At 38.3% G+C, this 26,790-nt stretch overlaps 1 protein-coding gene across 2 annotated transcripts in view; it reads right to left on the bottom strand.

The window, feature by feature from the left end:
- The window catches only part of PCSK2 (proprotein convertase subtilisin/kexin type 2), a 106,462-nt gene that overhangs the window by 36,395 nt on the left and 43,277 nt on the right, over positions 1-26,790 (bottom strand). Inside the window, exons 3-5 of one of the 2 annotated variants that reach the window (XM_038131348.1) lie at positions 20,088-20,201; positions 18,614-18,722; positions 16,556-16,593 (exon numbers count right to left, since the gene is read on the bottom strand). The exons of the other annotated variant lie outside the window; for it this stretch is intronic. Of the exons in view, the coding sequence (XP_037987276.1) occupies positions 16,556-16,593; positions 18,614-18,722; positions 20,088-20,201 (261 nt within the window). The remainder of the gene's footprint in view (positions 1-16,555; positions 16,594-18,613; positions 18,723-20,087; positions 20,202-26,790) is intronic. 2 annotated transcript variants of the gene reach the window in all.

The following is a 26,790-nucleotide window of genomic DNA, read 5'->3' as shown; positions in this document are numbered from 1 at the left end:
TCAATGCCTAAGAATGTAAATTTCTCAAAATTCAACTGGGAAAACTGCATTAATGGACAGCACATATGCTTGAAAATCTCTTTGCATATTTTCTCATTCCTTTAGTTGTCTGAACAGCTTCACAAATGGGGCTTTCAGGCGCTTCTCAAAATGTCATCCCATGTCTCTGCTTTCTATATAAATTTAATTCATTCCTGATTTGTCCCATCAGCAGTTAAGGATACTCAGCAACTTTTTGATCTGAAGCAAACAGAAAGTTTCAGAAAGTCAAGTGCCATCTTTTTTCTCTCTTAATGAAAAAATAAAGGGTGACTGAAAATTAGGCTTTTAAAGGTATTTAGCAGTTTCCTCTCAACTCATTACTGAGTTTCCTCTCAGTATGTTCATTGAGTTTATGTTTTAATAATCATCATACTTAAGGAACAGAATTATGTTCATTCTCAATTAATGTGTACTTGTATTCCTTTTAAGATTTGGCTGAGCATGCTATTGAAGATAATTTGAGATTTGTACATGAATAGCTTTGCTCCTAAAAACATTCCCTTTCATCTGAATCTCAGTTCCTGAGATACAGGAATAGACAGTCCATTGGTAGCACCCGAGTTTTGGATTCAAACTTTTAAACTCCCAAAAACTTGTTCCAGGATGAAATGAGGACAACATTGCCCTTGATACTTAAAGGGCAAAACTAAGTGTCTTTCAAGTTATTGTACAGTGGGGTTTTTTGGGTGGTCACTTCAAAGCCTGGTGCTTATATTTACAGACAGTAAATATTTTCCAGCATTTGAATGAAGCAGAGATTTTCAGAGTGGCTCTCAAATGACTTAATGCTGTCTTCCAGCTCAGAGATCATTTCCTTTTTGAGATCCTTACGGATCTCTCCATATTTCCACGCTAAGGCCCTGATTTTCAGCCCGAAGATGCCTTCCAGTAAATTCTCAGTGCTTCTAAGTCTTTGTGCCCAGGTATCTGATTAATTTGCTTCTTTAAATTACCCCAGCTGCTTATACAGCATTTTGAATGGCATAGGCTTGCATCAGCTAAGAGTAAACAGAACATCACTTTTCCGACAGGGAAAAAAGGAGAATTTGACATTTGTCTATAATTCATGAGTAGTACCAAGAAGGTGGACAAGCAGTTATTTTTTACTACTTCTCATAATTTAGGAAATTGAAATTACTGAGGTGTAGACTTAAAAGCAGCAGAAAACAAGTACTTTTCCACAGAACATGTAATAAGTTACAAAATTCACTGTCATAGATACCACACAGACATACTGCCAACTTCATATTCATTCAGAACTTCTGCTTCCGCTCTAAAAATATTGTACAAATGAAAATTTAAACTCATTCATGTGTCAACTGTGTTTTATTTTGCCATTTAGTAGAAATGCAGTCCCACTTACATACCCTAAGCTCAAAGGACGTCTGGTTAGGCTGACTTTTCAGGACATCATCAAATATGCAAGCACCTGTACTTGCTATCAACCACTCTCGACTCTAGAATTCCCCTGTGCAAAAATTAAGGCTGAAAAGCCCTTCTAGCTGTGCTGCTGTACCAGTCATGTTCATAGCAGTGACAGACAAAGGGATTCCAGCCTGAATGATTCAGCCACCTACAGCAAACTGCAGCTTTGCTGTAGGCCCCAGGTAAGGCACCTTATGGAAGAATGCCTTTAGGCAGGCTATAAACCAAGTTGTGCAGCCACATCCTTTTGCTCTCATTTGCTTAATTTCGGATCACAGCACTCATAGGAAAAAGATAAGTAATTGAGTGGGAACCATCCACAAAGGGCAAAATTAAGAAGTAGTCTTGGAAAGAAAACAACTGCTAACTGAGCAATTTATCTTCATTAGGGTCTTTGAGAAAAGACAGTGAGTTTCAGCATTGTGAAGGAGTATTTCACACACTATGGAAGCAGTGAAATGAATAATGAAACAGCAGAGAGAAGTACAAATGGACTGCTTCAAGTTTCGATTTTAAAGATTAAATCCACAAATACCTAGGCCTCAGCTTTTGTTAATTTTTTTTTAAGCTAAAGTAAGAAATCAAACAATTTCAGAATTGCACCACAAAGGGAACTGCTTGAGTGGACAGCTTAAATATTTCATTTTGTGTTTTGCAAAGTGAATATTAAAATCTGTGTTTTGCCATTATCCTCCATAGGCTGAAGTCCCCAGCAGGCAGCAAGAGGGAGTTTATTGCTAACATGGAGAATTAATTAGCATAGGAGCCTGTGAGGTTGCACTCAAAACCAGTGCAGATGAGGATCCACAATAGCACACTGAAATGGGAACACTTTGCTTTTCCACTGAGGTGATTCAGTGTCCTGTTTTCTTGCCAAACTAGTCTACTGGCAGTTTCTTCTCTTAGACTTGAAGTGTTTAACACTTGATTTTCAATATCTAAGGTAGTTGCCTGGTTTTTAACCTCGGGGAGAACTCGAGCCTCCAACCTCACTGGTCTGGCCTTAGACCAGTCATTGGCACTGGGTGTTACAATGAGGTGAATCTAATTCCTCATGTTCAATCAAAACCAGTTCATTGCTGCATAGTGATTTGATGTTTATCAGTCACTATCTATACACAACTACTTATAAATAATACCTATTATATAATAAAAATGCTACTACAGAGAGGAATGGTATTGCTCTTTAAGGAATATCTCTATTTTTGCTTTCTAGCCTCTACACCAAATTAAATACTAACAGAAGAGTATCAGATCCCAGGATGAGACCCTTTCAATAATTTATTAAGTAATGGCTTGTATACCATGACACAAATAGATTACTTTTGCCTCTGTATAAAATTCTGCTTTCCTTAAAAACAACCTTAGACTAAAATTTCCCAAAGAATTGCCTTGCGTCTTTTAAAACACATGCAGTAAAATCATCTGTGGAAAAAATTCATTATGCAAAATATGACACTAACAATAAATCAGTTGTCCCATGAGTTGTTTACTGTAATAAAATTATGTACCTTGAATAATGCAGTAAGCCCATAAATTTTTGTCTGACTTCAAAAGCTTCTGCAGCGTAATTCACATACACTTTCCTTTTTCTCTGTAAGTCAAGAAATATGCCTATGTTCACATGCTAGTGCAGGAGACAATTAAAGCCACATCCCACTGGTCACAGGCTGATTCTATTCATGACATTGAAGTCCTGTACTAGATCTGAGGCAGAAAGATACCTTGTTTTGTTTGATTTCTTTACTGATCCAAAGAGAAAGCAAAGCCATGAACTCAAATTACAATATAAAACATCTCAGGGAAACTACTAAAATAAGTCTGAAGATCATGTGGTGGTAAAAATGAAATTCAGTTTTGTACACACAGACTTAAATAAATGGAATATGCCCACCAAAAGGTGAAAGAGGAGACAACGTGTTTGACCTAGGAGAGGTGCTGCAAGGCTTAAAGGTCATTAACGAAAAACCAGAAACACTGCTGCTAAGTCAGCCATTGTACAATAAACCCGCTCCTCTCTGCCATGGGAAGCACACTTCTGTTTTGGTTTGGTTTGTGGGGATTTTAAAATGGAAATGAAAAAAGCCCTGTAACTTTTTTAATACCTCTGACTCTATATGAATTAATGTTCATGTCCTATATTTCTATCCAGCAAATTCAGAGCTGGTTTGAAGACCATGTACGCATCAAGAATATATCCACAAAGTAATGGGTTTTTTTCCAAAGATATTAACCCTAAAGAGCAAATTTACAACTGGTGAAATCTGCCATGTCTCTCCAGAAACTGCAACCTTTTACCCAGTTCTTATAGGTACATCACAAAAGTAAAAATACTGAGCCAGACAACCAGCCAGATCTTGAGTAATAAATAAGACAGCAGCACACTTCTCTGCTGTTCTTCTTTCCAAAACAGCCACAGAATAATAAATCAGAACATCATTTGAAATTGATGGAGTTGTGTCCTGAGTCCAGAATAGTACCTGTGGTGCCTGTAAGACCTTCGGGTATTCCAGTTCCAGGTATTCAGTACAGGCTCTACTTGGCCACAGAATGAGCAAGTAAAGAGCTCACCACAACAGTGATTTCATTTTGTAGTTATTACTGAAAAAAAACTTCAATTTCCTCAACAATCACCAAGCATCTGGGTTAGGCCAAAGGAAATACTAGTGGAATTACATTCAAAAGAAGATAAACTGACTGCAAACAACAAGTTCCTACTGCTTAATTTACAACAGTTAAAACTGTTGAGCTTACAAGATGTAAGAATTCTAATAATCCAGCTTCAGAGTTTATAGGAAGACAAGCTGGCTGTCCCCCACTTCTTATCTAGCAACTTACTTTGCAAAGCGGAAAGTTTTTCATTTCTTAGGTTTAAAAGCAAAGAAACAAAAAGACAGTTGAAAAAACATGAAGTCTCACTTTAACATTTGCATTTATCTTCATTAAGGTAGCATTATTTTTAAAGTTACAGTTATGAAGAAAAATAGCTTTGCTGAGGTCATACCACATTGTATTCTTTTTCTATATTAAACAGATTTCTTTGTCAAGCAACTGATGATCCTCTCTACATATCACTTAGCATTACAATGTCACACAATCACTTATTTTACTTTTACCACAGTAATGGCCTTCCTATTTCCCCTGCAGACAAAATGAGAAAACCAGCATTAGTTATGCTGCTGGCTAATGCTCTCCAGCATGTGAGCATCTTTAAAAAAAAAGGGTGGAGTAAACACACTTTTTACTTCACACAGGGTAAAGCACATGGGCAGTACAGCAGTGCTGTATACCACCCAGGTAGTTCTAGGCACAGATATTTCCAGCTCCAAGGAACTGGAAAGAAATCAGAAATGAATTCTTAGGTACCAAGACTGTCAGGTGTTTTCCCACTGAACAAAATGAAAGTCCAAACTTTGAATACTTTCATTTAGTATTCAGCTAAATGCCATCTAACCCCATGGTTATTTGCTAATGCTTAGCTCAGAGGTGTATAGTCAAACAGGATCAAAAAAATGAGAATCACAAAGACTCAGAGAAAATGTTACATTGGGCAGAATTTTTAAGAGGTAGAGAATTCTTTCTTGCAATAAATTTTTTAAAATAAAACCAGCTTATAGAAATATCCTCCATTATTTTCCCCTGCATCTTTACCTGACATAGGAAAAAAAAAAGAAATTGAGGCAGACATGAGACTTTACTAAAAACAAGCAGCCAAATGAATTTCTATATAATAAAGACACTGCTTCATTATTCACCTCTTGGCATTCTTAGCCTGCTCCACAATTTTCAGGTTGATGGGGAAAAAACCTGAAGCACATCTCCAGTTGTTAATTGCTCAGAGCCAGAGCTCTGAAGGCAAAAGCAAGTTAACCTACAGAACTGAAAGCTATTTCTGCTCAGCCAAACATTCCTTAATTTTCAGAGGGGGTGCACAAGAATCTTTAAGCTGCACCTACAATACACCAAGGAGGTATGTTCATAGGGAGTCATAAGGCTAAGGCAATAAAATTAGCAAAATAAAAATAAATTAGACAGCTAGTTGCTGTTAAAGATTTTCAGGGCAAGTAGCAAATTTAAAGCCTTGGGTTATGGAGTGAACTCCTTGGTTCCTTTAATTCAGGAGGAAATGAAAAGGGGGAAAATGGGCATATAAGTTGTTAGATATATATGAGTCCTTGGATTATTTTAATAGGAAATACAAATTGTGCAATGACTTCTACAGAAAAAAACTCTGAACACACTTTTCATCTAGTTTTAGCATTCCATTTTATTAAAAACCTGGCCCACATTCCCGTTCCAATGGATAGTTTTTTTCCCCTTCAGATACTTTGATTATGCATTAGTTTTGTTATATTTGCCCAATTATCCAATCAAGAAAAAAACCAAAAACCAAACAAAATTAAATGTAGCAGCAATTTTAATTATGTAGTTTAATATATAAAAAATTGAATATACTCAAAATATTGGCAGTATAATTTGGTTAAAATGAGGTATAATTTGGTCTTATAATAGCGTATAAGCAAAAATAACTGCGCAGGGTACGGAGTGCAGGGCCTTTGGACCCCTGCCACCTCACGTACAAGCTTATCAAGCCAAAATTCCCCTTTTTATGCTGTATAGCATCACCATCTCCTCCCATTTTCGATTTGTCACACTTGTATCTCCACTCTCATCATCACCTTCATCACACATACTCCACCATTCTTTTAGGTGGTCGCACCACTCTTTGCGGGTTGTGTTTGAAAGGGCCTCTCCTCTTCCTCGGGTGTCCTTTACTTCACCTTTTGAATTACCCATGCGCACTAAGCTGGTATAATATAAGCCAATATTATGTTCTAGCATTAAAGCAATAAATCTCATATAATTAACATTTTCCTGGTGTCCAACCAAATCCTCCTCTCTTTCATATAAATTTAGTAATAGTTATCTCTTGCTTCTTCCTGTTCTGAACATCTTCCGGAAAAAGGGGAGGACCCCTCCTCTTTCTTTCTTGGCATTACACTTTTAACTGTTTTATTATTTCCAAATATTAATTACTGTATCAATATTGATTACTGTTTCAATTTTGTCAGCATGAATTACACCTATTTACCACAGTTTGACCTACTAAAGTTGAAAAACTAATAGAGGTATAAAGCTGGCAGCAGAGAAATGAGGTCCAAGTCCATTATTCTTAGTGATTGTCCCTGTAAGAAACAGCTGACAAGCCCGTCGCTACATCAAATATGTACTTGCTGGGCCCTGAGCTGCAGTAAAGGTTGTGTTTATAATGTTTTGATGGCAGCCAGCACTTAGAGCCTCTTGGAAGGATAAGCAGGAAGGGAAAGGGAGCTAAACCATCTTGCTCCTGCCCATGAGCCAAATATATAGCAAAATCTGCCATGGGCTCTCCTCATCAAACATAGCAAGATCCAGATCACACCCAGCACCAAGGTCTCTTAAGCAGCATACAGGGGATTAGGGAGATTTTTTTTTTCCATCACTGTAAGAAAACCTATAGCTCAGAGGCTGCAATACAAACTCAGCAGTCCTTCAAGTGAAGTCATTTAGCGTGACATGGTCTGGCAAGGAGTGGTCACTCATGCTGGAGAGCCAACCTTTCCCTGCTGCAGTGCGTGATCAGCAGGCACTGGCACCCACATTGCAGAGTCCAAAAAAGCCGACAATTATCAGCAATGCTCACAGCAAAAGGCAGCAATACTGGACTTGTGGTTGCAATGGCACTCAGAAAACAAATATGGCAGGTTGTTAAAGATGGCCTCTTATAGAGGCTACACCAAGCTATTGTTACAGAACAGACAAACTGGGCCTGTGCAAAGAGGGAAGTCAAAGTGGCTTAGGTGGCTTGGGGGATGACCTACAACAGAGAGACCTGGTCCATGAGGATTATGGAGAGGGGAGGACAGGGAAAGCTAGTCTGGTGATGCAGAGGAACTGAAAGTGAAAGCAGACAAGACTGAAAACTGGTTGGGTATTTTCCTTCTCATGAAAGGCTTCTCAGCTGACAAGAGAACTGTTAACAACCACACACCGGGTGTTTCATCTAAATTGCATGAATATGGAAGATGAATGAACACAGAAATGTGACATTGTAGATGAAGCAAAAGGAGGTGAAAATTTCAGAGAAGAGACTCAAAAAACATAATGCAAACTATTACCTGCATTTCTTCTGTCACAAAAAACAAACACATTTTGATTTACAATCCTTAGAGTTAAAAGGTATTGAAGACCTATTGTGTGTTATTTCAGTTGTACGCTGACCTCATTAGCATCCCATGAAAGAATTATAATGTGACTAATATCTGTCAATACTGGGCTCTCCAGAATTTTAATGCACCGATTTAGATTTTCTGGCATTAATTAAAGTTTGCATTGCTCATTCCATGTGGAATCACCTAAATCCAAAATTAGAGAGAGAAAAGGTGGAATCTTCAGAAAGTGCTCATGTAAATCCACACATACTAAATTTTTCAAGTATTCTAAATAGTACATGATCATTCCAGGTTCTTCTGTTAAAAATTAGTATATTTGATCATAGCTAATGTATTCACAGTAATTTACTGGATGTTAAAATTTAAGAAGTGTCCTAGACATCATTAGATGACTGACAGAAAGATTCTCAACTACATCTGTCAGACACAGTATCACGGTTGACTAATCCTGCAAATGAGTTAAGCGCCACTGAATTAAAGTGATTTTGTTTCTCACAGGAAGGAATTCTAAAAAACATCTGCTAGCATTGAAATTATGAAGTCCTTAAATACACCACAGTCTTCATCCTCACCTTTATACATATTTAAAGAGAGATTCACCTCATTTAACAAAAGTCAGAACATGATTTGCCTGAGAAATATTTCCAACAATTCCCAATCTGCATCAATGCTTACAAGTAAGGACAGCACAGGGAACGTGTGACTGAGGTATCCACTACCATATACATTTAAGTTTCACCAAAAAAACAGCTATGCAGTTCTGGAAGTAGCCAAAGTTTCATCTAATACAAGCTCCTGTTCCACAGGAAAACATGCTACCCCAGGCAGTCATGTTTCCACAGCCCTTGGTATCATTATTTGCTCTGCTGTACTCTATGCCTCTCACTGTTATACTTAAAAAATAAAGGCAATGCACAGTAGAACAAACTGCTATTTACAAGATCTGCCAAATTGCTGATTTTAACACAAAAACTACCATTGATTTTAATGTGGCCAGCATTTTATAAGACACTGTGCACTGCTATTCTATTCCCTGGTAAGAGATGTTCATTATGCGTATTGCTTCTATTGGGAAAGAAACAGAAATTATGAACATTATACTTAAATCAAAGCAATCTGAAATAAGGCAGGGGTTTAAAATATCTTAACTACCCACATAGCTGCCAAGAAATAAAACATTAACATGAAGAACATAAATGCATACAAATAAAATCAAACAATGCAAAGCAAACAACCATGCCAAGATGAAGTGCCAGGATGGAAAAGATTGAAATAATTTCAAGTTAACCAAATTAATTTACAGGTACAGTGAAGGAGAGTAAAAAAGAGAGTTTAAAGTATTGGCAAACATCTGTAGCTTTATTTACTGTATCTAGGCCATTTTGATTTAAAAAAAAGAGGGCACTACTTGTGAATTCCAGGTCACCTACACTCTTTTACTTTGCAAGACTGGCTTATCCAGAGGGCTTGGCCAAAGCCCTCCTTTTAAAATCAGTTGAAAGTCCAGTAGTTAAAAGTGGGTTTGTGACTTTCCTTGCCAAAATCACCACTGGGCCCAAAAAATTCTCCCTAAATCCCATTAAATTTTGATGAAGCTTTTTGAGGGAACAGTGCTCCCCATGTGTCATCTAATTCAGACTTCCCTGGTGATACCTTGGTAACCAAAAATAACTACAGCATGAATTTTAATTAAGTTGCATCTAAATGGTGGTGGAATTCAGGAATTTCCACAATGGTTAGGGTCTTAAAAAATATCAGCAGCTAAATAACTGTTCTTTGAGAAACAGAAAATAAAGGCTTTCAAATGGAAAAATCTTAAAAAATTGTTTGGACCATTTTCAATGCAAAATGTATTACTTTCATTTTGAGGAAAGGAAAGCTCTTTTTTCAATTTTTGGACTTGATTTTAAAATTACGTGGTGTTCACTGCCTCCAGGGGACTATGTGTCTGACCCTCTTCTCCCAAGTGCACCAAGCACCCGAGTGAGATTTTATTGCTGCTGTTTTAATTCAGCACATTCTGAATGTCAAATATTTAAAATTAGGTTAAACTGATCAAAAAAAAATTCACTTTCATTTTCCCATGGACATTTTAATTTTATAAAAAAGGCTTACTTGAAGAAACCCTAGAGAGAGGCACTAGCCAATTCCAAAAACATCAGCTAGAACTGATGCAGAAATGTCATCTGCTCTTTCATCCTTGTGCATTCCTCATTTCAACAATCCTCATTTACTTTCCACAGATGATGCCTTAAGTGAAAATTAATATTAGTGTTTTATGATTAAAGTGATTAGCCACCTTATGCCTTCTCAGTGTGCAGCTGATTAAGTACATTGATTATAGAGAAAAATGAACGCTGCAGACAATGAGTGCTTGTTAACTTGCACGGTAAGTATCTTCAGCACTATCTCACATTGCTTGCACATCAGGCATGTATTTAACTTGAAAATTATCCCTTTCAGGTGTTCTAATATAGAATAAGGATGGAAACCTTTTGCAGCATACAATGATCAGAAAATAATATCGGTCAAATGCAACTACAGTATGTGAGTACCTTTTGATTCCAAAGGAACAGTGTTTTGAGGCTATTTCATAGCCAGCATAAATCTGTGCATCCCCCTGGAAAGGCCGTGGCCATGGTGCCAACTCCAGCTGCATGGATGGTACTAATCACTAAGCTCCAGGTCTTGTCAAGCATTCAGGGTTCAGATCTCTAAAAATGGGCATCAGCAAAGCCATTCACATAACAACTTCTAGTGGAAGAAATCCAGCTTTCACCTGTAAACACAGCTCTGTGACACAAATCATCTCTCCTTAAGGCAATCACACCTCACTCACTAGTCACAGCCTCTTTTGCAGAAAAAGCCTCCTTCTGTACCCTCTGGCCATATGAAATAATCCAGAGGAGAAACAGCCTTTACATTCTTTCTGCTGTTCCATCTTTTTGACTGAGTTGAAAGCTAGAGATTACGATTACAGGAACTTTTTACCTTTCATTAAATAGGAAGACACTGACATCTCCTTTACACAGGCTTCTCTCCCCCATGGGCAGTGCTCATATTAAGCAGCAATAAGGTACAGAGCAGAGGAACTGTACAGTCATGTTATTTAGACTTCAATACATGAGCACCAGTGACATGTCCCTTTTATAGCAGTTACTGTTGGGAGCAGGGAGGACTGTTTATAGGAGCCCATTATGTTTTCCAAGATTTGAAGCATTTTCTGTATGTGACTAATTCAGGACACCCTTCCAGGTATACTGAGAACCTTATATGCCTGGCTGATATGCTCAGAGAGGGCATCATCTCTTTTTTAGCCTTTAGTATGTTCTGAGGAAAAAAACCTCACAAAACAGACTGCACAGAGCATAGAAATGAGCCCGAAGCTGATCCTGCATGGAATAACAGAAAGAATAGCTACGTCTAAAAGAGAATTTTATTATTTTCCCAGTAACTTCTAATTTTTTTCCAGTGAAACTTAATTGTCATGCATGTCCTGAGTAATCATATTCTAAATTCTAAAATAAGCCCCTGAGCTGCCAGAAGCCACCTGATCAGCATAAACAGCCCAACAGAAGGCTACCAGTTTTGACTGCTAAGGCATCAGTCAGCCTTGCATTTTAACACTTGATCCATCCTTCCATCCTGGCAAAAGAGAGGCTTCATTCTGTCTCAGCAATTTCTTGAAGCAGATTGTAGCAGAAATTTCATTAACAGTCTTCATCCATCAGTGTTCTAATTGAATTTCCAATGCTAGCAGAAGGATGTATTGTGAATTTATCCCATTATTTGGTTGATAATTTTAAGGTTTTATGTTAGTGTTTATTTTAAAAAACCTATTAGCAAGAACCGAACTCCAAAGCAACACCAAAAAACTCAAAAGAAACCAACCAAGCCCAAATCTAATTAGTACTGAAACAAGTTTATTCTGTTATTTTTTTTCTAAATAAATGCTTTTTTAACATTACAATTAAAAATAAATGCTAGCAATAATAGTCAGCACATAGAGTTTTCCCATAAAATACTTTTAATGTATCAGAAGCAAAGGCTTATTGAAATTAAGTGTCTAGTGCATGTGCTGCATAACCCTTTGAAATGCAGTAGGAAATGCAGTCTGTCTCAGAGTCTTTTGAAAATCATGCCAGGGGAATCAGATCTCATAAAGCTGTCTGATATCATTCCCTGACACTAGGCCAGTAGGAACCTGACTCTCCTATGGTTTGTGTTTACGATTCCTGAAGATTCCCTGGGTTCATATTAAGTGCAGAGGCACTGGGAGCTTTTCAATGTTTTCAGAGTGTTTCTAACAAATTTTGCCCTGAGAAGGTACAACATTTTTCTCCCCACCAGTTATATGTGGACTCTACTGGACTCAGGAAAAAAATCAGCTGGGATTTCGGGGTGGGGGGGCAGTGGGTCACCAAGGCCAAAGCAGTGTGGATCGATAAATGTCAGTGGAGCTTTGTCAGCTCTACAAAATCCCACAACTAGGCACTAGAGATTTTTTTCTGGAGAACTGATGGTTTGTACTGGTAAATCATTGCAATCAGGCTCATGGCTACCAGAACAGTTTGCTGGTCCTTTTTGTGGTGTGCAGGGAGGCCAAATCATACTCAGAAATTCATGGTAATGAAGGAAAAACAGACTTTCTAAAAGTCAGAAGATCCTTCCTGCTGTTGCTACACTTTGCTGTACATATTGCAGTACGAAATTTATTGCCTGTACTATTTCTTATACCTATTGTGGCTGTAAAGATTATTCAATGGTGTTTTTGTTCCTCTAGCAAACAATGGCAAATGCAGCACAAGCAGAAGTGGAATATTTCCCTGCTTCACTGCTTATGTGATAAGATAATTATTCCAAAAATATGGTCCCACTCTCAGCAAGGCAGGGGGAGCTGTTATGGTATTGGTTGGAAACAAGTCATCAAAAGTGATGAGAGAGAGACTGCTTTGTGTTTGGAGATGCTGACAAAGCGGGAAGAGAAGATAGGTAAGGCTGTCTGCTGTTCACATCTGCATGAGAAATTATAGATGAAGGAAAACTTTGACTAACCCTGAGGTAAATCCAAAAAGTTTTCCTTACATAGGGCCTTTCCTGTGTACAGTTTGAGTGACAGCTGGCAAGGACCTTGGAAGATAAGGCTGCACCATAAGGACTCATAGTACAGAGAAGAAAAGAGAGGAGGTTTGGGGAAGGCCAGCAATGAACCACTACTCAGGTTGATGCTTGTTTACACATGTTACATCTGAGCAATTCTACAGAGTTCAAAATCTTTTCAATTGCTATCTATTACTAAGAATTGCTGCTTGATTTTCATTGTACATGTATCAATACTTGGTGAAAATGTTACCTAATCACACAGTCACCTCCAGTTTTCCTACAGTGTTTTTCTTGTTCTCTCTCTCCCCCTAGGTTTTTTGAAACAAGCTTTCAGCTTCAGGCAGAGTTCTGACACTGAAACCAGCAATTTCACTCCTGGCCCAAGTCTTTTGGTGGGATCCTGATTTTTCTAACGACTGCTAATAAGGGACAAATGCACTTATAGGAGATGATTAGCTGCCCACTGCTCTAAGTGGGATAATGCTGCTACACTGACCTTCACCAGCAGGCAGCGGCCAAGGATAAAATACCACAACAAAAAACTGGTATCAGAGAGAGCTCAGCTTATGTTTCTGTTTGTGGCACAAGAAATCTCAATTTGCTTAGTTTTTTCTTTAAATTAGTTTGCCATGTCCATCCCCAAAAGCTGCTTTTTCCCCCTTTTATTAGACATATCTCAGATGCAGCCCCTGTAACTTGACATTTCTTTTTCATTCAGATGCTCTATCTTGGAGAAATCAGTCCTGAAAATTGCTGGGTTTATATGTACATTATAATCTGAAAGCAAACCATGGTGTAGATAAGGCTCCAGCTTTTAATTTTCAGTTCATAATGAAGGGCTCTCTTTGTGGTGAAAAAAATAGTTTCCTGAAGGTTTCCAAAGTTCCCTGCAGAGTTTTCAAGGCTTGGAAGAAAATATAGATCATTTGCCAATGAGTCTCTCTGCATTCACAGTGTAGAATGGAAAATTCCAGTTTTGCCATAACTCCCTGATCCGAGAAAAGCAAGTAGCTATACTGCAGCAAGTCAGGAGGCAATGCTGGGAGAGCAGTCCACCCACACAATGAGCAGGCGCATGTCTTTCCATGTATATAAAGAGCATTAAAACCAGAAATGGATGATTCAAGCAGTAAATCTTAAAAAATGAAAAAGAAAAATATGGATGGAAGTGCACTCCATGTGATAGGTAGAAGTTCAACAGCCTTACGAGAAAGTACAAAGTTTTCTTCTTCAGAAAGATCTTTCTCTTCCCTGACCCTGCATTTCATCTAAGTGCTAACCTCCATTAACCAGTATTCAAGCAAGAAAACCAGAAAGTCAAAATCATAAAAGCCAAATTAAAATGAGGAGACAGGGCCAAGGTGTGTTACACTTGAAAATGCTCAACTGCCAAAACTACCACCTTTGAGAGACTTTCTAATTGCTCCCATTTTCCAAGCAAGATGTACAGACACTGCCAGGATATGCAGGCTTTAATACAATTGAGAAGCTTTTTATTTCCTAAAAATAAACAATAGAACTTCAGGGAAAGCTGTCCCAAAGTGCAGATATAGTGAAACACCAAGAATGTGGTACAGGAGTTGTACAAAGATGCTATGTCAGCTCAAGAGACTAGTTTCATTGCATTTTTACATCTAAACTGATATTTTTCTTCAGTGGAATTTAAGTCCTCATCTTTAGTTCATGCCCAAATTACCACCTACTGGGAAAAGGGCCCCCTGGCCTCTGAGAGACAGCAGAGGATGCCAGAGCAGGAACTCCTGGGACTCAAGGAGGCCCGTGCAGCCTCGCAGGGAGAGGCAAAGTACAGGCGAACCAAGACCTGCACTCACTCTGCTGTGGTTGGGCAAGGGAGGTGATGGCAGGTTTTAGCAGCAGGAGAAGTAATCAACCTTGTCCTTGACCAGCCACCTCTCAGACACAGTGCTGTGACAGCCTAGGACCATAGACCTCATGTGAAAAGTCCTATTTTTTTAATTTAAGTATTAAAGCCTGGAGGTCTTATCTCCTTCAAGATCTTTCAGATGGGACTTCTGCTGCTCCTTTAATGACTGTCTTACCAACCAGTCATTTGCTTCTGCATTTTGTATTAGCCAGCTAATCTTTTCCCTCTACAGCCTGATCACTGCTGCACTACAGAACCTCTCCTCACTTGGACAAAGTCACTCCTGCACAAATCTTTTCAGATCCTTGTTTCAAAGTCAGTCTCCTAACAAGTCTTCCATGACTGCCATTAAAGGTTTGATGACTCCATGTCCAGACAGCTTTTCTTTCCAATTTTCATCCCAATATCTCTTAACTCTCAGATATCTCTCCAGCTCCATTATTTCAGGATTTCTACCATCATGTCTGTGTACTGCCCTTCTCTGTGTCATTTTCCACTAATTTCCACAATATTCACTATTGCCACTCTAAAACCAATATATTTCTGCTAAACCTGACAAATATTTATCCATCAAACAAAATATTTTGGCACTAAAAGAGAAATCACTGTATTACAGCACAATCTAGTTTTGGTTTCTGGACATGATCCTAAATTCACTGTTAACAACAGAACTCTTATATCAGGTATATTGTGCAGACTTTTTGCTTGTCTATTTGTAACATGATTTTTAGAAACAGAATATTCCCACATACTTTGTCCACACTAGCTGCTGGGAAGTGAATGTAGAGCATGTGCTTTGCCCACATCATATGCTAGAACATACACAGAGCAAAATTTCTGCAAAGAAAAAGGCTGCCTTTTAAAAAATTATTTATTTCTATCAATTTATGGGAACATCTTCCTGAGTTATTTCTCTTGGGAGAGAATTCTGCAGTCAGGGCACAGGGTTTAATTAGCTGCTACAAAGCCAGTTCATAAGGAGTGAAACTGGCTAATCTGCATTCTGTGGTCAGCTGTTTCCCAAATGCCTTCTCCAAAGCATTCTATATCCACTTATTATCTACCAAATGTGCTTTGCTACTTGCAACACAAATAGATTTTCATCCTGTGTGTTACTATGTTCCAAACTGCCCACATGTAAAAATAACTGTCTTCCTCCTTTTGGAGCTGTTCTATCCAAGCGGCTGACATTTTTTTTCCAAAATCTCCAGCTCACCTTGTTCCTCTTTTCATTTAATTGCAATTGCAAACTAAACCACATTGCACAGCTGAAGCAGCCTGGGCTTCCCTCAGGAAGGAACCTGAAGATAGGAATGCTAGTGGCAATGAAGGGTTGGAGGGAGACAAAGAGTTAAGAAATGCAAGAACACTCTAGTCCAAAGGTCGGAATGCTGAGGTAGCTTTGAGGCACAATCAATTTGCATAGCATGTGCTGAGAATACACAATCTGCCCTGCACATGCTTTGAAGCACTGGATCAAAACACCTGGTATAAAGGAATTAAACTGCTCCTGGAGGTTTCAAAGGCTAATACATGTCTTGCCACAGCCCATAACTCCATGGCCCTCCAAGTGATAGGAGCATTTTGCATCTTAATAGCAGGACTTAGAGAAAATTCACAGGTTACTAATTTCTGTCCTAAATCCAATATTGCAAGCTGCAGCTTATTTAATGTGACACAAGACTCTCATTTCTCCACAAAGAGCCTTGTCACATTTCCACTACTTGCACAGGCAGCCTCATTTTCAGTCTGCTTCCTTCAATGGGAAATGTATGATCACTAAGATCAGGAGTCCCTGCTGTTCTACTCCCTACTTAAAATTTTGTAGCAGAGGGACTGTAGTAATAAGAAAGCCCACATCTTACAGAAAAGGTCAGCATGAACTTACGTAGTTTGATGCAAGATCTGGATGCAGATAATCAATTCCTGCAATAAGACAAAACCAAAGGTTAAGAGTTTCAAAAAAGATTTTTCTAATGATCACAGAACAAGATTCCTTTGTAACCATAGGAAAATCATCATGGTGAATAATGCAACTGATTGAAGTGAGATTCCAGTTTTTAAATGTGGACTTTTCAATAATTTATGTAAAAATCCAGATGCCATTTGAAAAAGTGAGCTGAATGACAAAGTTTACTGTTTTGTGGACTAGATCATATTTATTTTTAATGTTTAAATCATGATTTATCTTTGTATGAGTTTTGTCATCTCAAGACGTACCAAAACTAATGAGATTGGTAAGCACTGGATCAGAACAGGATAGAAAAATGAGCATTTTTAACCAATGTAAATTAAGTAGAAAATTACCTAGAGTAGACTTGGGGTGATCACTAAGGCAAACATTTCAGATTATATTCATGAAAGAGAACTTTTAATGTTGGATTAAACCATTCTAGCAAATATCTGTGTATAGGCTCCACATTTTGGTAGCGTACTAAAGATTCTAACAGTGTGTAATACTCATTCTATTGCATGGCAATAGAATAATAGAATACTCGTTCTATTGCATGGCATCTTTCTATACATGGCAAATGTAAGAATCCCAGTGGATGGTGCAACAAAGGTGGCAGATCTACACTCAGCTGGGATAAGATGACCTATTACACAGCCAGTTAAAACATACAAAGCAAAGGCCACCAATTTTATGCTACATTTTCATCATCACCACTCTATCCCGTTTTTCCAATCACCTCCCCATTACATGCTCTATTTCATTTGCAAGGAGAATGCCATATCATCATAGTTTTTCTGACAGAAAGATTACTTCTCATTCTGTAGGGTCCTTAGCATTAGATTTGCCTTAGGAGACCCTTGTTACTGATCCAAATGGCAGATGGACAATAAAAATCTCCATGAAGAATCCTGTTATTCAGGTCATCTTTTTTAGAGTTACTAGAAAGAAATTATAAGGCAAATTACTCCCTTCTCTGAAAGCTGTATCTGATGGACCATCAGTTTTATTGACGCAAAGCTCAAATAGTTTGCCATCATTCCCATCACAGTCATGACTTGCTAATCAGAAAGCCAAGTCCTGCCTCTGTGAGATCAGTGAAATTATGACAGAAGAAGTCATCTCTCAGATGAGATCGATCTTTCATCAATACATGAATCAGGTTGCTCAAGGCCTTATCCAACCTGGCCTTGAACACTGCCACAACCTCCCCTGGCAACCTGTTACAGTATCTCACCACCCTCATAGCAAAGAATTTCTTCCTAATATCCAGATGTCTGAGTCTACTTTCTTACTTACACAAAAACCTTGCCATAGAAGTAAGCAAGTGAAGAACAGAAATAAGTAAGGACAGATCCCAGGTGACTCTAGAAAACATATGTGGATACAGACATTTTATTTATTTTTAATTTTATTCAGCCCCATTAAAGGAAAACATTCAAAATTTATTCCAAAGAAGAGTGTTGAGAGACTTCATGGAATTCCTTTACTTCAGCAAGAATCCATAAGTAGAAGAGCTGTAACTTCAACTGCACAATTTATCTTCATCTTTCCTGAATTAAGTCTGAAATTAGAAATATATCTAATATGCAGATCTTCATTGACATTCAGCATGAAAGTGCTTATTTATTTCTGCTATCAACAAGGATTGAAAAGAATATAATAAAAAAAAAAATTTTCTTAGGTATTTTTTGCACAGCAATTTCCTCCTCCAGTCAGTGCCAAGGGGAATTTCTCCTTAGGTTTAATGGCCATTACAGTGTGCCCTGGAAGATATCTGAGTGATAATTGCAAACTAGTTCTAATGCTTGGATATTCATTCTTCAGTACCCCTATCTTTGTATCATATTTTCCCTGAAGATCTCAAAGTATTTATAGAGGCTGGTAGTCTCACCACTACAAGTAATCAATTATTACTTTTTAATTTTTTTAAACTTAAATTAAATGAAAAAAGTCTATTTAAAAGTATTAAATTAGTACTCAGTCTTCACTTACCATCATCCATAATTCCTATGGTTACTCCCTTCCCTGTGTATCCCAGCTCCCATGCTTCAGCTACATTAAGGTCAAGTCCAGGAGTCCCATCTGCTTGACCAGTGTTAATCTAATACGTCAGTGAAAAAAAAAATAGCTTTTTTTACTTGACTGACATACTTCCACAGCCACTGGTTTTTCCTTTATGTCTCTGCATGCATCTTTGGTACAGAAAATATATTCCAAATGTTTTTGGAGTATGCATCTGTCCATAGTCATATCTACTGCAATTATGCAGCTGTAAAAACAACAACAACAACAAACCCAAACAAAACAAACAAACAATTTAACAACAAAATCCCTGAAAAAACCCGACACAGGCAAAATTCAATTGTTTGTGGTTTATAAGATTTGGTTAAACATGGAATCTTTTGGACCCCAAGAAAGGACTTCTCCACTTAACATGTCAGCCAGTGGATCAATCGAGGAAAAATGTTAAAACAACTGATTTTACAGAAGACTTTTTATGAGCAGGAAATACTTTTTCTTGAAAGCAGGGATCTACTGTATAGCTTCCTAAATTTTTGTTATTTTTATCACTGCAACATTTTGATTAACTACCAGAAAATAAGTGAATTAATCTTCACTTTAGTTTATCAACTCATCAAGGATAAAATGTGCTAATATGCCTCCAATTAATTTGAAAACTTTTGCTTCAGGAAAAAAAACCTCCAGCCATATTGGATGGATTAACGAAACATAAGAAAAGGATTAAGAGGAAGAAACGTTACTCATAAGCAAAAATACCCTTCTTAAGTTAATAAGGCAGTACTGCATTTACTGAATATTTCATCATAAATACGTTGCAACAATAAAACTGACAAAATTACTTTATCAACTTTTTAAATTAAAAAATCATTTCACTTCCAAGTAAAAATATAACTTTTCTTTCATGACTAAACACTTCTCATTCTAAAAATATGACACAGAAAAACTGAAACAATTAAGCAAAATATTAATTTCCTCTGACATTAGTTTAAGCCAAAATTAATCAGTTTTCACCTGTTCTTTTTTTGACAAATTATATTCAAATTTCTATAAGAAAACAGAAGCTTTAACTTTTGCTAGCAAATACATTATAGTCTTTTGTTATAATCCCATAACAATATTTTACCTGGCAACAGCTCAAAGACATGATTCATATGCAGTTCTAGGGGTCACATCAGCACACCAACAATGCCCACAGGAAATCAATACAGCTCTCTTTCAAGACTTCTAAGGATCTTTCCACTGACTGAAATGAAATTTATCTCTTGAAATGTGCTGGATCTTCCCAATATAAAAGGGGTACAATTAAAACCAACACAACAGAGCCTTGGATCCATTCCCAAGTCCTGCACTTGTAAAGAAATGTTGGAAAACAATGTAACTGCATAGAACGGCTTGAATGACAATTATTTAGTTATGATTATTGTGATTTTCTCTCAGAACTTACCAGGTACCACTGCTTTGTAAATAAAGGATCATTCATGTTGATGTCAATGTCATTGATGTCTCTATATCCTCGTTTCCTTCGGATGAAGCCCTCCTGTTGCACAGCTTTCCTCACCTAGAAGGGTTAATTTTTACATCTTTACCTCAGCATTCTTGACACATGTAAAAATCTCATTTTAGACTTGTTTTCATGAGTGATAAGGGTTATGAAAACACACTATTTGTGTTTGTGTCATTCATTTGCAACTTCTAAACCAGGGACTGATTCCAGTCAGAATTTACAAAGAGGTAGAAAGCTCCAGGACTACTGCAACAGCTGTGAGGGGAAGAGACTCCCCCAGAGTGGAGAAAAAACTCAGCTTGAACATGTTTTAGACACCAAACAACCAGCATAAGACCGAGCCCCTTCTCCAGGCATCATTATTATCACAAGTCCTCTTGTCACAGTTGTATTTTTTGTTGCCACCAAAATTGAAGCTAAAATTATTTTACAAATTCCAAATATGTCACAGCTCCAAATTTTAGACATTTGTCACAGTGAGGAAGCAGGTCTCAACCACACTTCTACTTTTTCAGATTTTTCTCCAGGGCATTATAAGATCATTAGATAACCTTTCCTGCCTGACAGGGAGGAACAATCTGATTATTTATGCCTCAACATTATACATGAGGTGAAGGATTCCTTTAGGGGCTGTATATGTGCTGGCAGCCTTGTCATTTTACTTTCATCTGAGAAATCTATCAAAAATAATCCCCCCAACTCCCCTTTTTACAGCAGGACAAGACACTGCCAAAGAAATTTTCTGGCAGAAAAAAATCTTATGATGTAAGCTTTCATCATACTTCTGAGGCTCTCAAAAATGTCTTGTAAAATGATCTACTTTAAAGAATTATCCTTGCACTAAATAAGTTATAAATAAATATACTGGCAAGAAAAACTATATGGCAAAAAAGCCACTAAACTGACCACACTGGCAGAAGTATAGGATATGAAAATACAGGTTATAAAACCTTTTCAGAAATCCTTTTCTTTATGCAGTGCAAATCCATAAGACATTTAAGGAAACACTGTTGAATATAAGAAAAATTAAACATGCAAATATCTTTGGAAGCAAGAACTTCAAATGTCAGACCATAACTACCTTATTTGTACCCATGTAGAAGAGCCTTCCTAAAGGAGACCACTCGGTGGCTGTAACTGGAGTTGTAATATGTAGTAATATATTCGCAGACCTTGCAAAAGGTGCTGTCAACTTTGGCATACTCATTTTGCACTCTTTAGCCTAACATCTGAAAACAAGATAGCATGAAGAGTACTAACATCTAATTGTAAAAAAAAATAAAATAAAAAAAAAATCTAGCCTTCCTGATCAAAGAGGAATGATTAAATACATGTTTAGGTGCAGCAAGAAGGCAGTAAGATGCCCTAACATTTACTTAGGTGTGTTCTTGAAAAGAATCCATGGTTATTAAATAAATCTAACAACTCAGAGAACAACTTCTACATGTGTGACTTTGGCATTTCAGATTAAAAATGCTTACATATGAGTTACACTGCTGTGTCACAGCAACTTTATATATATAGTGTCAGTAAAAATCAACACAGGAGAAATTCATACAAAGGTTCAATCAGATCTTAGGATAGTTGAATCATTCTTGGAGGCATCTTTCTGTCTCAGTTAATTAAAGCATGAGCATAAAAGACAGTGCTCAGTGAGGTGTCTGTGATAGAGGTGAAACTGGGATCTAACTGATGGGGGCTAAAAGCTGTTTTCCTCACAGCTCTATTGTTTCACTATAACCCCGAAAACCTAATACCAATTCACAGAGAGTAGGATGGGGCACAGCATGGCCTGAAAAGGCAGTGTCAAAAGTTTCTAAGAATATACTTGTATAAGTTTTACCTCCTTAACTAAAGGCACCAAGTGGTAAAATACTGAAATGCTTCTTTCATTTATATGTGTGCTCCCAATACCTATGCAGGTTCATTTAAAGTGGAATGGATTGAAAGTAAAGAAAAAACCTAATATGAAATAACCTGGTAAGAGGGCAGTGACTAAGCAGGACCCATACAAGGTGTATTTCATGGCACCATGTTGCTGTACACAGTAAATAAAGTTATAAGCACAGTGTTTGACAGCTCTAAGACAAAGCTCAGTGATGCCATGGAGACAGAGCAACACGTGTCACTCTGCCTCCCCCCTCCCAGCCTCACCCCTGCCTGTCTGCTTGCCCCAAGCTGTCACCAGAGAACATAATTAGAAACAGAAGACAAGCCTCATGCAGAGCGATGCCAGAGAAAAATATTTCAGGCATTTGTGCTCCCATGTAAGCTTGCTGGCTCTGCAGGACCTGCCTGCATTAAGGCACTGAATTAGGATTAAGTACAAAAGGATTTCTACTAATTAAAAAGCAATGCTGGGGAGCCCTGGCTTGTCTTTTAAGACAATGGAGAGGAAGAGAAGGAGCAATTTGCAGAAGTAGCACAGGCTGTTTTCCCTCTTCAGTATCATCTCTATTTGTCTGATTTGTTCCATCTTCACAATACTACATAGTGTATTTTTTTCTATAACATTATAATTTTCTGAGACAAGGAAATACACCCCTTAAAGAGGCATCATCTTCACTGAACTGAAACCACTCTGCAGCCTGTTTTCTGAATGTTTCACTTGGAGGAGGGGCATACAGGATGTCACTATCCACAGACAGTACCCTCTCAGAAATTCTGGGACCTCTTTTTCACCACAAAAACGAAGGAGGTTTCCTCATATTTGCAAAGGACAGTACGTCATAGCATTGAATCTGGAAAAGATCAGGCATTTTTGTGACAAAAAAGAGTTGAAATTTTTAAAAAAGGTCTTGGTAGCTTTTTCATGAGCTACAAATTGCCTTAGTCAGCTGCCTTGCAGCATGATCTTAACCAGCATAAGGTAAGAATTTGCCTTTTTCCTCACAAAGATGTGTTTAGAAAGCAATGAGCCCAAGAACAGGTAACATCCATATATTCCAGAAAAAAAGATCCCCAAAGAACAAACCTGGAAAATGATAATGCAAATCCAGTGATCTGGGTGGAAAACTGCCCATTTAGGGCTGCACACAGCTGACTCAGCAAAATCCTCATCCTCTTGCTAACTGGGTACCTACGTTAGAAAAATGCACTTTTTTTTCCCAAGAAGGAAATTTCTGCTTTCATATCTAGTCTAGATCAGGAGAGGGACTGCATCTGATTCTACTTCTGAAAGAAGAGAAGGCATCCCCAGTAATACAAAGGCATTAAGTACCACATCAAGATTTCATAAACACATGCAACAGAGAACATGTCTGCATGTCCAACAGTAGAAAAGTACTGGAAAACATTCTCATCTTGTACCATCCATAATCCCATCGGCTTGTGTGACATTCAGACCTGGAACCCAGCCCTCAATCCCACTCACAATGCAACCTCACACCAGCTTTTAAATCCTTGTTTCTCTAACTGAAGCAGAAAAAACAGCATTCATAGGACTCAGGCTTTTGATAATAGTCACTAAATGATTCAAGACTGTGAAGTATGATATTTATTAGAACCTAGTGCAACAACAAGATTTTCTTACAAATTTTAACATCTCAAAACTAAGCTTATTTACCTACAATAACAGCCTTTTGTTTATTTCATTCTTAAGTAATTTCTTCCTTTTTCATTAGGATACAAGTTTAAGTACAGATGAGAACCTGAGCATCTACTTCATTAGCATAGAACTAAATTATGAAAAATTTACTACCCGTGTTGCAAGCAGAATGAAGATAATGTATCAAAGGTAGCCCATGGATGTCTTTCTTTACAAGGAAAAAAAGGTTTCAAGTATTGATTTTTCCTATACTTGTATTTATGCATGGTGCACACAGTCACTTTGATGATAATAAACCAGCAGGATACTGGATGCAAAACCAACTAACAAAGTAATCAATTGACTGCAGTACTGTTCTGGAATGGCCAGGAACTGCAGCACTCTACTACGCTCTCTGCTCCCATGAATGCCAAGACAATCAGCTCCTCATTTTAAAGGAACAGGGTTAATTGCACTGATGAGATCCTGCAGTTAAATGGCTCTTTTATACTGAGCATAAATGACAGATTTGCTAAATTATACCAGTGGGTATATGAAAGTGTAACAGTACCCACAGCTTGAACCTCAAATACCAACAACTTCAAAACAGGAGAATTTGAATCAATTTCCAGATGAAGAAGGCAGTCCCAACTGCTGACATCGAATAGGCATATTGGGGGATTTAAAAACCACCAAGCACATAGCAGCGAATTGATCAATCAAAGGAAGTAATGGTTCTTTTTTCTCTAAAGCCTCAGGGTTAATACAGGTCTGTTCCTGAAGGTGAAGTAAGAAGTAGAAACCGATAGCCTGTATTTTTGAAGAAGTCAGGCTGGTGGTTGGAGACTCAGGCCCTATAAACTGTACTGAAGATCAACATCCCTTGAAGGTGCTTTGGGACAGTGTGTCCAGATGCACAAAGGCATCATCAAACAAACCACCTTCAGATAGTGGAATGCTGTACTGACTGTTGGCAGCATTAATTTCTCATATCCAAAGAAACATGGTGGCAACAAAAGAGAGAGACAGAAAAGTTCTATTGAGCCAGTGATCAGCACACTCAATCTGTTTGAAAACATACCAGTTTAAAAATTTTTGTATAACTTTAGTCAAGGGGTTTTGTTTGCCCGTGCCTGGGGAAAAAGAATTTTAAGTTCTTTCCAGGGCATTGTTCCTCTGGGTGAGGTCTGATGAATTTAACATCTCAACAGACTGGGAATAGCCCAAAAGATAAAGAGCTACCAGCAGCCATCTACCAACATCTACCCCAGACTCTACCTCTGGCAGAGTTGGAGACATCTCCTCCAGAAAAGACTGGTAAGAAAATAAGGAATGAAGATCTACTTAACATCAGAAGCAAAGAAATCCAGATACAACAGGACACCAAGTACTAAGAACTACACAACTTTAGCCCAATGAATACTGACCCAATTAGTTTCTATGAGTTTTGACTGTATAAAAAAATCTGAAAAATCTAATAAATGTCATGGAATGATTCTCTCTGCACATCCAGGCTATTTGTGGATAAGATTATTTCTGTGATACATCTTGACCAGATAATAAAGTAACACCTTGACGCTCTAACATTAAAAATTATGTTAGAGGGTTTTTGTTTTTCCCGCAATTTCGGTGACAAACCGTTTAGAAAGTTATGAGAATGGGACAGAATGTACATACAGGAGCTTTTAGGGGTATTATCCATAAATGACATCCCTATGCTGCTAAAGCCAATACAGAGTCACTGAGTGCAGATTTTTCACCTCTGATTTCTATGTTTACTTAGACAAAGACGTTTAATTTTACTATCCATTCCATCTGTATCATGAGAGGTGTATGTATTAGAGAAATACAATGTCAGAGAGGACCACCCATCTCACATTCTACATTTTTGTTAAAGCCACAAAGTAACCCATTTTTTGTGTGACTCTTCACTACAAAATAAATGTAATAACATTAAAGCTCCTCACTAGCAAAAAGAAAGTACAGATCTACTTGAACTGCAACAAGTCAGATGAACAAAGCAAAACTGAATCACTTTTAAATGGTGATGAGGACACCTCATTTCTACAAATGAAGTGATAACCAGGGGTGGAGAGGCTGCTAAACACTATTCAGACATTGTACTGGGTTTGAAAGGCCTGGTTTTGGTAGCAGTGGAGCTGCAGGGGTAGCTTCTGTGAGAAGCTGCTAGAAGCTTCCACCATGTCTGGCAGAGACAAGCCCTGGCAGCTCCAAAAACAGACTTGCCACTGGCAAGCTTGGGACAATCAGAAATCCTGGTAACGCATGTAAGAAGAAAGAAAAAACAAAAGTTATTGTGCAGTTGTAATTGCCAGAGGAGAGTGAGGTGAGAACATATGGGAGGAACAACTCTGCGAACACCAACGTCAGTGGAGGAGCCAGGGCAGGAGGGGCTCCAGACACCGGAGCTGGGATTCCTCTGCAGACTGTGGTGAGATCACAGTGAGGCAGCTGTGCCCTGCAGCCCATGGAGATCCATGGGGATGCAGAGATCCACCTGCAGCCCGTGCAGGAGCTGTGGCTGCCTGAGAAGAGGCTGTGACCCTGTGGGAGGCCCATGGAGAGAGGAGCCCATGCTAGAGCAGCCTGTCCTTGAAGGACTGCATCCCATGCAAGAGTGACCCCACACTGCAGTGGTTTGGGGAGGACTGCTGCCCCTGGGATGGATTCACACTGCAGCAGTTTGCGGCAGCTGCTCATGAGATGGACTCAGGCTGGAAGTTTGTGGAGAACTGTCTCCTGTGGGAGGGCCCCCACAGTGGCATGGGGAAACAACTCCTCCCTGAGCAACCAAGAAACCACAGGTGATGAACTGACTATAACCCCATTCCCTGTGTCCTTGCACTGCTGGAGAAGGAGGTAGAGCTGGGAAGGAGGGAGGGGTGGGGGGAAGGTGTTCTTAAGGGTTCATTTTACTTTTCGTAATCCCACTCTGATTTGGTTAGTGTAATAAATTCAATTCATATCTCTCCCTACAGCCTGTATTGCCCAAGATGTTTGATGAATCATCTCTCCCAGTCCATATCTCAACACATGAATCCTCCTATGTTATATTTTCTTTCCCCTGTCCAGCTCTGGAGAGGAGTGAGAGGCTTT

This window comes from Motacilla alba, chromosome 3 (assembly GCF_015832195.1).
Source record: "Motacilla alba alba isolate MOTALB_02 chromosome 3, Motacilla_alba_V1.0_pri, whole genome shotgun sequence".
NCBI classification, from domain to species: Eukaryota; Metazoa; Chordata; class Aves; order Passeriformes; family Motacillidae; genus Motacilla; species Motacilla alba.
This window is presented reverse-complemented; position numbering and strand designations above follow the sequence as displayed.